The sequence below is a fragment of the Mastigoproctus giganteus genome, chromosome 8, assembly GCF_048544385.1.
Source record: "Mastigoproctus giganteus isolate SK-2022 chromosome 8, ASM4854438v1, whole genome shotgun sequence".
Classification (NCBI taxonomy): domain Eukaryota; kingdom Metazoa; phylum Arthropoda; class Arachnida; order Uropygi; family Thelyphonidae; genus Mastigoproctus; species Mastigoproctus giganteus.
Window position 1 is genome coordinate 96695791 of NC_143582.1, and position 12511 is coordinate 96708301.

Genomic DNA, 12511 nt, shown 5'->3' on the forward strand with positions numbered 1-12511 from the left:
AACAACCTTAACGTTAATAAAATATATCTTTGGTAATTGGTAAACAGCTCACGCCAAACTTTGTCTGCATTAGTTTACACCAGATGCCAAGGAAACCGTGCACTGCATAAACATGTAATGCAGATCGAATAATCGATACAATACTGACATTGCAGTGTCTAGAAAGTGAATGAAAATGCTAAGGGGGGGGGGTGCATGTAGTCAATTTACGTACAGAACAATGACACCTGGAGACGTTCATGTGCACTCGGTGTGAAATATTCATAAGCTGATTAGCGAGCGTCCAATCACCAATAGTTGAAGCTTACCTCAGTTTCCTGCATTTAATAACTGAATTTAATTGAATTAGTTTAAATAGCTTCAACACCCGCCTTTTGCTTTTAGCAGTTTAGAATATGGAGACTTCGCAGATCGAAAATGACGGTGGTTGTTATAAAGTTGGAATTCCAATAAAACTTTGCTATTTCACGTGTGCTTTGAAGATACAACCTTTAGGAGACAAATCTAGTTGTTCGCTGTCTTGAAAGCACAGCTGTGATTTATCACACATACGAGCAAGCGCACAAATCATTTCTGTCATAATATTTACCTGCTGTTCATCCAGCAATAGATAATAGGGTTGTACATTGAGTTCGACATTGCCAACCAGTATATAGTCAGGTAGATATGTTGTACATTGTCCGCGCTGATGATCTCTGGGTGGTGATGAGCTACCAGGAAGTAGATGTGGTACGGGAGCCAACAGACAGCGAAAATAAACACTACGACGATCATCATCTTGACTATCTGAAAAAGAAAATGCAGAGAGAGAGAGCGTGATAATTGTTTTTCATGAAGTCTGGGAATGTTGTTACAGAAATACATTTGAGGGGAAGGAGAAGGAATTCAATCCAACAAAATACGCTTTCAAAATTGATAAAATTCAGTGGATTCAATAGTTCCTCTTATTAGGAGATTTATTGTTAGGAAGTTTTTAAATTATTTATTAGAATCGATCGTTTTATGATGCATTAGAAAGAGTTATAATTTTGATTATTTATAAACCTGTATGAAATATAAAAGCGTAAACACGTAAAAAGGTTTGTTTGATTGTAAACATTGTCTGGTTGTCTCTGTCACTAACGTAATGAAATAAAGTCACAGGGAGATGTGTAATGGAACGGATAAAAAATCAAAATATATAATAAACACTGGTGCTCACAAAGAAACGATAGAACGTAAACTTATCATTAGTTTATATGAAAACTTTGGTGAGACATTCCTTTTAATATTTCAACTAAGAAATTTTAAAATTCAATATTTTGCTACATAGCTTTTACAACAGTTTTTCGAAAAACAATCTTCTACAAATGCCAGACTAATGTATTTATGTAATTTAGTTTCATGTGATTTTTTCGCTTCTTGCAACTAAATAAAAACTTAAACCGCGAAAGATTTGATGTTATAGAAATCAGAAAATATGAAACGGAGTTATTTTTAGCGATTCCCAAAATTGTCTTCACGAGGCGCTTCAAAAAATTACGAAAACGTTGAAAGAAATATTTGTGGCTACAAGAGGAGCATGATTCGGAGATTAAGTTCCAACTCTGTAAATAAAATATTTTGTTTCGTACACCAACACTATAGGAAACGAAATACTGTATTGTAGTAGTCTTGTACAAAGAAATTTTGAAGAAGACAACCGTTTTTTCCATGACAAAGTGACGCGTTTTAAACTGAAAATAATAAAAAAAAGTTTGAATATTCTCTAGTTTTATGAAGAATATGATCCAGAACGATTTTCATTTAAAGCTGGCAATACATGGTAATAATCGTGGGAAAATAGTCGCGGCTAGCCAGTCCAAAATTTTTGTCCTCAAACCAGTCCTTCTCAACGCGAGCAGTATGCCATGGGCAATGCTTATGGGAAATGCGCAATGCAATGCAATGCTCATTATTGTCTAAGACTTCTAGATAGGCCTCAACGTTCATGGTTTTGTCCAAAGTAAACCAATGGTCCCAGGCAAAACCATGAAAAACAGCTCAGACTATCGCGCCGCCTCCGTGGCAGTGTCCTATACACTGGACTTGTTCTGATGTGTCGCAGTCGTCTCAGCGAGGACCGTTGTGTGTGCTGTGACAACGTCGACATCCATTCTGAGCGGATGTTCTTTGCAGGGCTCTTCTGTCACGTTGTGTCAGTTCAGATATTCCGGGTCGTTTCGTGATTTCAGTAATAGTCCGCTTCCATTGCAGATAACATCACCAGTCGTCGGCTTAGGGACATTCAATGCCTTTGAAACGTCACCTACAGACCTATTGCTTGTGTGGCATTCTGTTATCATTCCGTACTGGAAGTCTGTTAACTCCGTCTGTTGGGGAATCTTGCATTCACAAAATAGTACTATTGTATCCTTGAAGGTCTGCGAGAATATTTGTAGTTGTGCTTGACACATGGTGCTTGGGTAGGACATGACTAGCTTTTAACGTAGGGACGTCCGGTTATTAATGGTAAGTCAATGTATGTATAAGGAATAATAACAGGATGCCAAATGCTAAGTATGCTTTGTTATTCTGCATTTTATCATATGGCGTGATAAAGTAACCGAAATTTCTCTTATACATACATACACATACTATATTGCCAGAAGTAATTGGGCAGCGAATAGGGGAAACCCTGGAGCCCGCCAAAAATATAATAAAATACTTTGAATACTTTCAACATAGAGGTTAATTGAGCTAACGATTGTGGAGGGGAGCGTTTGGCCTGGCCGAGCCGACGTTCGATTTTATTCCAATGGTGTTCACTGGGATCAAGGTTCACAGCAGGCTAGTGACGCTTTTGGTTGCCCATGGCTTAACCGATTCATCACACTTTACAAATATACAGAGACCAATTACGGTAAGTTGTTGTTGTTTGGTTTTTAGGAGCATTAGCAACTAAGGCCATATTGCTCCAGGATATGCGGTGGTCATTCTTTGACCTTTCCGCATCCTCCGTATTTGGTGGTGACGGGCTCGAACCCCGGTCTAATCAACAAGCGTGTGCTACGCACTGTTGCTCCTTCCCACCTGGCTACGGAGGCGCCTACGGTAGGTTGCGCACTAGGCAAATCGAATCTGTGCATTTCTAATTCCATTCATTCGAATGGAATTAGAAATATCTCTGGGCCAACTAGAGCATAGTAGTCTTTGGATCATGTTCACAAATAGGAGGGTATTCGCTTATTTTAACAAATTTGTTGCTGATGTCTTTAAGAGGAGGAACAGGTTGAGGATAGGTAGTAGGACCCATCTCGCAGTGGAAGGGACGGCAACCAGGTCCATTAGGATTGGTGAGAGTGTTAATACTGACTAAAGCATAATTCCTCTAGAACGGGGCTAAGTGATTTATATTCCTCCTGAGTTGTGTTATGTTATGAGTTGTATTAATTTTAACTAACAAAATGTTTTATACACGGGATAGTATAATTTAAGTTGATGTTGAAAACCGCGTATAAGTTTCGGTTTAGATAGTGGGACAGCACGAGGTAGGTATCTTGAATGTCCTGTTTGGTTTGTGTGCTGAAGTCTCTTCGGTAAAATCCGATGCTGTATCATTCTTCTACTAATACAAATCCTGTGGCCTCCTAGATGGCAGTATTCAACAAGGTCAGATGAGATCTTCGTGCCACTCTTATCAGTGCCCTCTGGTCCCTTTCCGTCAATTTATGTGGTTTATTCGAACATTTCCAGGTTGTTGTAGCACTATGTTTTCATCTGGCGTGTAAAAGTCAAAATGCAACACCGAGATTAACAACCGTTGATTTCGGTGTTGCATCTTGACTTTTATATTCACATTTTTTGAACAGCTTGATTACTAATAAGGCTGTTGTTGTTATTTAGCTTAACGACACAAGGGCTACTGAGGCCAAATTGTGTCTGCTCATAGTTTATTTAGTCGAAATATACCGCTGTAGATGTTAAATTAAATACTCCTATATAGGCCAATACATTTTAAATAGATTACAAGTTCTTTTATGTTTGCTTCATTTCCCAGGATATGAGTTAAATCATGTGAGAGGTTCAACCTAGAGACCGACTGAAAAGTGTTTGACCGTATGGTTGAATATAAGGGACAATCAAAGAGGAAATGCCTAACAGTAAGTTGACTATCACAGGATGAACACTGGGGTGGATCTTCTCCCAGTAGCAGGAACAGATGGGTATGATGAGTGTGTCCAATTCGCAGTCTTGCCAGTACCACTTCTTTTCGTCTGTTTTGTCGAAAGCTTGAGAGCCACAGCTTTGGTTCTTGCTTTATCTGGTAAAGTTTATTGTTGGTGTTATTTTCCAGATCTGTGACCAGTTGTCGTAACTTGCTTTGCGAATAACAGGCTTATAATCAGTGTAAAGAACCTGAGGGTGTTCTGGGACAGCTGGTTGAGGATGTTTAGCTGCGAGGTCCGCACTTTCATTTCCCGGAATACCAGAATGGCCAGGGATCCAGCAAAAACTGATTGATTGGACACACTGCAGGAAAATAGCTGAGAATGAATGTGTTTCAAGGTAGGATGAGAAGATGAGAAATTCGTCCTTATGGTAGAAACAGCACTGAGCGAGTCAGTGTAAATTATGGCAGGTGAGATGGAAAGTTGAATAATTTTACTAAGTGCTAATTTGCACTGACTCGCTCAGTGCTGTTTCTACCATACGGACGAATTTCTCATTTCTGATATTAAAGGAAGGTACAGTATTCTTTCCCCACTCCAGAAAAAATGTATCATGGGAGGGAGAAACGTATGTCCAAGGTGGAACAGGTGCAGTTGTGTCCTGAAAAATATCGTTTAAATTGATATGCCAACTCTGAGAAAGATCTTTAATCCTGAGTGAAGCGGGTCTGTTTTCATTTGACTTGTTGTCATATAACAAATCCCACCGAGCATTATAAAGATATTCCCAACTGGGGTGAGATGGAAGACTCTGGATCTTAGCAGCGTAGTGGAGCAGTAATGATTTCCTACGAAGATGTAATGGAGGATCATGTGCTTCGATATAAAGACTCTGGATTGGAGAAGTCCTAAAAGCGTCCAACGCAGTCCTGAGAGCACTGTGCTGGACAATATTTACACGTTGTAAAGTAGTGGTCCTGGCAGAGTCATAGACCGGACAATAATAATCTAGCCGTGAACGGATTAAAGTTTTATAAAGATGCAGTAGAGTATACCGATCAGCTCCCCATGACATAGCCGAGACTGATCGCAGTATATTCAGATGCTTTAGACATGTATTTCTTAAATGAGAGATGTGAGCTTGGAAGTTCAGCTTGCTATCTAATATCACTCCAAGGAATTTAACGGTGCTTATAAGCGGAATTGGAATATTGTTTATTTGTACTTCCGGATCGGGATGGAGAGCTCGTTTATTGCAAAAGTGGGCGAGAGTGCATTCCTTTTCTCATAGTCTGTAGCCATTCCGTGAAGTCCACGATTGTATTTTGGTAATGGCAAATTGGAGCTGCCGTTCGATGGTGTTCATACTTTGAGACTGACAAGAAATTGTAAGGTGATCTGCGTACATGTAAGTTTCAACAGTTTTTGCGATATCTCGTGTTTATGCTGCTAACTCGGATTGAAAATAGTCTTGGACTAAGTATCGATCCCTGTGGGACTCCTTCTTCCTGAATGTGAGATGCAGCGAGTAGATTTTTATATCGGACCTGAAAAGAACGCAATTGCAGAAAATTTTGAATTATTTTTGGCAAATGGCCCCTAAACCCCAAGTGGTAAAGGTCCATAATAATCCCATGACGCCATGTTTTTTTTTTTTTTATGAGAACCCCAAACACGAGAGGTATTAGAACCTATAGCACTTAGTACCGTGCTTGGGTTGGAGGTTGAGAAGACGAAAGAAGATATTTGTTGACATTGGACTTGAACTTCTGTAGATTGTAATTTTCAGGAAATACGTATGAAGGCAGATTACTCCAGAAAATGGCAGTTGAATGAATAAATGAGGAAGATGAAAAGTTGGTTCTGTGGGTTTGAAGTTGGACAGTAAATGGATGTTGGCTGGTGGCGGCATGTGTTCGGACTGTTTTGAAAGAGAGAGCGGGAATTATAGAAGCCAATTCAGAAGAACAGTGCCCATGGAAGTATCTGTAGAAGAGGCATGCAGCAGAAACAGTACGTCTATGAGAAAGCGAGTGGAGAGACTGTTAGAGATGAATCATTAATTAACCTAAATGCCCTCTTCTGAATGGAATCAAGAAGCCTGAGAGAGGTTTTGGGGGCACCACCCCAGATGTGGGAACAATATTCCATGGCAGGGCGGATTTGCGATTTATACAGAGTGAGCAGCTGTTTGGAAGAAAAGTAATGCCGAGAGCGAAAGAGAAAACCAAGTTTTTTAGATGCAGAGGAAGCAATATTTGTAATGTGCTTGTGCCAAGAGAGATTAGAAGTCAGGGTAATCCCCAAAAGAGATATATCATTTTGCCTAGAAATCGGAGTGTCACTAAAGATAAGCATAGGAGCAGAAGAATCCTTTTTGCGAGATATAAGACAAGACTGAGTTTTAGAAGGGTTGAAATCAACTAAGTTGTCTTTGCCCCACTGGAGAATTACCTGAAGATCGGCATTTAAGGAATTGGCAGCAGATTTTCGAGAACTTGAAGCTGATTGAGCAGGACAAGGTTTCTCAAAATGGAAAGTTGAATGCAATGTGCTATCATCGGCAAAACTATGGATAGGATTTCCAGTCAATGGAAGAAGGTCATTGATATACAAGAGGAAAAGAGTGGGGGAAAGAACTGAACCTTGGGGGACACCGGCATTAGTGGAGAAGTTAGAAGACAGAGAGCCATCTACCATCACCCTCAGTGAGCGATCAGAGAGAAAACTGGATAACCAATTACTAAAAACAGTTGGCAAACCATAAGATGGAAGCTTGTTTAGAAGACCTTTATGCCAAACACGATCAAAAGCCTTTGAGATATCAAGAGCAACTACTTGTGTTTCACCGAACCTTTCCATTGAATTAGTCCATAAATGGGTAACATAAGCCATATCACCAGTGGATCGACACTGACGGAATCCATACTGGCGATCGTTGATCAGACGGAAGGTTTCTAGGTAGTTTAAGAGTTGGCGGTTAATTGATTTCTCCATTACTTTAGAAAGAGTAGAAGTAATTGCAATGGGACGATAATTGGATGGGAGGGATTTGTCACCCTTTTTAGGAACTGGCTGGATATGAGCAAATTTCCAAGCAGAAGGAAAACCACCTTTGGAATAAGAAAGTGAAAAAAGGCAGCAAAGAATAGGAGTAAGTTCAGGAGCACAAGTTTTGAGAACAAGTGGAGAAATACCATCAGGACCTGGAGCTTTCTTAGCATCAAGATTCATCAAAATCCTTCTGATATCCTTTTGACGGAAGACCACAGGAGGCATTGAATGGAGCGTGTTAGGAATGGTGGGAGGTGTTTCACCAAGATCATCAATACATGAGCTGGAAGAAAAATGGGATGCTAGCAGGTCAGCTTTATCCTTGGCTGAAGTGACAACAGAACCATCTGGTTTGGACAGAGGTGGGAGCAGAGATGGGCAAAAGTTGCGGCCAATAGCTTTGGCAAGAGACCAGAATGCTCGGCTACCATTAGGGCAAGAAGCTAGTTTTCTACTCTTAGCCTGTTCAAACTCTAGTTTGGACTGATTAATAACTGCTTTACAATTGTTGCGAGCTTTGGTGTAGGCAGAAAATGAAACTGAAGAATTAGAAACAAGCCAATTACGATATGCAACATTCTTCTCTTGGACAGCCTTAGCACATTTATTGGAAAACCAAGGTTTAGATAAAGGACGAGATTTTAAAGTGGAGTGTGGGATAAAGGATTCCATTCCTGCAAGAATAATTTCACTGACACGATCTGAGCAAACGTTGACATCAGAAGTTTTGAAACAGTAATCAGACCAAGGAAAAGGAGAAAAGAAGTCTCGCAGGTCATCCCATTTTGCATTCTTGTAATGCCAAACAATACGAGGTTGGGAATAGCCATGATATAAAGGTTCCATTGGAGAAGAGACAATCACCAAGTTGTGATCTGAAGTGCCTAAAGGACCTCTCACTTCGACCTTGTACTTAGAAGGGTTGTTTGTGAGAAAAAGATCAAGCGTATTGGCTGTATGATTAGGATTGTCTGGTATTCTTGTAGGTAAATGAACAATCTGTGCTAGGTCATTAGTAATTGCAAAAGCCTCAGCATCTCGACCTGCTGGGTCGGTGTGACTAGAAAATGGAAGCCAGCTGGAGTTGTGAACGTTAAAATCACCAAGGAAAATTACCTCACTGTTAGGAAAGTTAGACTGGAGAAAGTCAAGTTGCAAAGAGAGGAAGTCAAAGAGCTCCAAGTGATTAGTGGAGTTGGGAGAACGGTAGAGACAACAGATGAATTTGACACAATGAGGTAGAGAGATTTTAAGCCAGAGAAGATCAAAGAGAGGAGATTCCAAATTGCCAAGTCTCTGACAGAGAATATCAGAACGGACATATGCACAAGTACCACCTTTGAGGCGAAAGGAATCATACAGCAAATAATTTGGACATCTGAGATGAGAAGTAGTTGAATCAACTGATAACTGAGATTCAGTCAGAAAAAGTACATGGGGTTTGGAAGACTGCAAGTGGAAATGGACATCGTTGAGATTGGAATTAAGACCACGTATATTTGTGAAATGAATTAGGAAGTCCTTGGGAGGTTTAGATCGTTTCGCAGATAAGCTTGCTCTATTATTTTGACAATTCATGGTGTATACCTTTTCAAGATCAATACCTTTTCAAGATCTAGGTTGACCATGACAAGATGTTGTTTCATGACAAAGGCATTGCGGATATGGGATTCGGCTTTGATAAGCACGTCCAGCGTTGATCTATTCTTCCGAAAGCCATACTGATGATCTGGAAGGAGATTTTGTGACTCCAGGATGTAAGTAAGCCTAGTGTGAACGATCCTTTCGAAAATTTTACCCAGGCAGCTTGTAAGAGATATTGGCCTATAGTTTTCAATACAGGAATTATCTTTTCCTGGTTTTGGTAAGGCAATAATGAAAGGATGACGCCAGGAAGAAGGATAGGCATTTTCGGAGAATATCCGATTATAAAAGATTAACATGGTACTCAAATCTTCTTCAATTAAATGCTTCAGCATAACGTAATGAACTCCATCTGAACCTGCAGCACTATTTGAAGATCTGTTTAACGATTCTTGAAGTTCTATGAATGTAAAGGGTTGGTTGTACGGGAAAGAGCGGTGCGTGAAAAAGTTGATTTTATATCGTTCTGCACTAGCTTTGATGTTCTGAAATGTGGACCCATAGGAGGCAGAAGCAGAGATTGTAGTAAATGATTCAGCAAGTGCATTAGCAACGTCTTCAGCTGTAGATAGGTCTTTCCCTTTCCAATGAAGTATTGGAGAGGGCATACGAGCGAATTTCCCATTTAGTGACTGTATTCTTTTCCAGATGAGGCGTGTGTAGGTGTCTTTTGTGATTGTTGAGGCAAAAGCGATCCACGAGTCTCGTTTCGCTTTCCGTCTAATTTGCCTTGCTTTTGCTTTAAGCCTTTTATAAACAATGAGGTTATTGTGGTGGGATTCTTACGGAAATTATTCCAAGCTCGGTTTTTTTCCTGTTTGGCAGTGAAGCAATCTGCAGTCCACCAGTGATTTCGATGACTGCTATGTCTTGGATTTTGGAATGTAGGTATTTGCTGCAGTCAGAATCTGATTGGTGATGTAAGTATTTACATCATCAATAGGTTCTTTTTTAACGTAAAATCTGTCTGGAAGTATTTGAGCAGAATAGCCATCCCATTTCGCCTTTTTAAACTTCCAAGAGGATCGTTGATCAGGATTTGGTGTTACCCCTGTTTGTAAGGAGCAAATGATCGGAAAGTGATCACTGTTAAAAGGATCGGTTAATACAGACCATGTCATGATTGGAAAGATGGAAGGTGAGCAAACTCACAAGTCAATTTGAGAAGTAGATCCTGTAGGTAGGTGGATGTAGGTAGGAGATCCAGAGTTTAATAAATATGGGTCATTATTATTTATAAATTCCTCAATCAACTTGTCTCTTCTGTCCATTGTAGCTGATCCCCACAATGAATAGTGCCCATTAAAGTCACCGAAAAGACAAACTGGAGTTGGAAGTTGTGCAATGAGGTTGTGAAGTTCTGATAGGGCAAGTGATAAAGATGGTGGAATATAAATCGAAACAATGGTAACTGAAATACCAACTGCAATCCGAGCTGCTACAGCTTCTAGGGTGGTTCTTAATTGGATCGGTCTGGATGGTATGTTAGTATTTACAAGAATGGCTACTCCTCCACTGGCAGGAGACTCTGGGCTTCTATCTCGTCTGTATATCATAAAATTTGAGAATTTCGGCGAAACGTGGGATGACAAGAATGTTTCCTGTAGGCATATACCTATGGGATTAAACTGAGGGATTAAATCCCTTATGTCATCAGATGCTGCTTAGTCCTCTACATGCTGCTTAGTCCTCTACAATTCCACTGTATGATGTTAGGCATCATTTTGGTTTGGCTGAAGATGATTCATCTGACTGTTTTTTGTATGCAGGGCATTTTTTTCGGTCTCTTTTTTTGGGAATAAGGGGCGTCCAGTATCCATAATGTGATTGGCATGGAGTTCTTGGATAGGTTCTTCATAATTTTGGTGTATATCCACTTCCATAATGTTGGTTGGTGGATCAGTTTCCTTACAGTCTTTATTAGGTTTCAATCTTTCTGCGTCATTTGAGACGGTCACAGTATCAGTTGGGATACTAATTGGGGTGTTGGTGGCATTGCTGGTTTTAGTTTTAGAATTTTCTTTTCCAGTGGTTGATAAGGTTGCTTTAACCTAATTAGTTATCGAGACATTGGGCGGTATTGACCCATCTGTTTGAATTGCAGTTGTATGAAAACTTCGGGTTCGAGATGATGGACTTGGCATGGTCAACATTATTTGTCTGCGTGCCTCAGGATATGTGACTTTATGTTCTACTCTGTATTTTTGGATTGTCCTACCTGTTTTCGACATCTCACATGATTTAGAAAAGGCGGGGTGATTGCCTTGCAGTTGGGGCAAATGGGAATTGCGGCTGGATAATCTGCCTGTGTATGATCTTTTGCTCCACAAATAGGACAGATGGCGTCACCTCTGCATGCCTGCTGTGAATGGCCATATTTCTGGCATTTAAAACAGCGAAGAGGATTCGGAATGTATGGACGAATTCGGTAGTTTAAATATCCAGCTTTTACTGAGGATGGCAAATCAGGAGTACTAAAAGTTAAAATGATGGAACGAGTTGGAATGAGATTTCCATCTTTTTTTGTCATAATTCTTTTAGCAGCGATTACCTTTTGATGGCTAAGTTCTTGGACTAATTCCTCCTCAGACACTGTAATTAAGTCCCATTCTGTGATGACTCCTTTAGATGAATTTAAGGTATTGTGAGGAGTAACAGACACTGGCAATCCACCAAATGTAGTAGTCTTTAATAGCCACTCAGAATGTTTGGATGTGGCTGTTTCAACCAGGAGATCTCCTGATTGTAGTCGCTTCACCATTTTTGGTGATCCTGCAATAGATTCTAGATGTCTTTGAATCATAAATGGTGATAACTTGCCCACGGGCTGCGTGGACAGAGAAACCAGAAAATTAGGGATGTCTGGACGCTGCTTCAGTTCGAAGCCTTTTTGGTTGATTAGTATTTTCATGACAGGATTCTTGTCTTGAGCTTGAAGGCTCTAAGGGTGGAAAATTGTTTGAATCCATGATAGCAACTTTTGGCCCCGGGGGTTTATCTTTACCGCCCAGGTTACCGGCCCCGCCACGGGGAGGCAGGAGCAGTGCCTCGAGGTGACCAAGCGGCTGAGTTAGTAAGTTAGTACTAATAGAAAAAAACAGAAAGGTGGTTTTCCTTTCTGGGCTTCTGCCTACTTCTTGTAGTGCGAGAGAGCTACTATGCTATAGAAATCAAGAAAACGGTGTTTGAAACTAAAAAATAGAAACTGTTCGCTTAAATGTTCTCTGTAGAAAACGCTTTGGAAAACGCACTAGAATTGCTTGGCCACGGAACGCTTGGCACCCGGGGCCACTAATAAGGCGTCATGTAATAACTCCCCTGACGGAAGTCGCTAAACTAACACCTCGTCCATCTACTACATTGATTTGCTTACTTCTAGCGTGAATATAGCAGATTTTATAACAATTCATGATATGCGGATGACGGGTTATCGTTCATTTTTCCCAAATCTCAGTTGTGCCCGGTTACTCTGGCAATATAAGTGTACTTGAACTTAAGATTACTAAAAGGCTTAAGACTATTAAAAGTAATCTTATGTAAAGTATACCATGAAAAGTAGGAGGATCTCCTCTCTTGTGTTTTTCAGACGGAAGAGATCTAAACTGTCTGTAAATCAATGCTCGTGATTTTAGTTTTCAGAATTTCAGGTTCCAGTAGAATGAACTTTAAGTGTAATGTATAGG

General features: G+C 40.2%; 1 protein-coding gene across 1 annotated transcript in view; it reads right to left on the reverse strand.

Annotated features, from left to right (window-relative positions):
* Positions 1-12511, reverse strand: part of LOC150081729 (tachykinin-like peptides receptor 99D) — a 280359-nt gene that overhangs the window by 11893 nt on the left and 255955 nt on the right. Inside the window, exon 4 of the mRNA XM_090379600.1 lies at positions 590-786. Within this exon, the coding sequence (XP_090235726.1) occupies positions 590-786 (197 nt within the window). The remainder of the gene's footprint in view (positions 1-589; positions 787-12511) is intronic.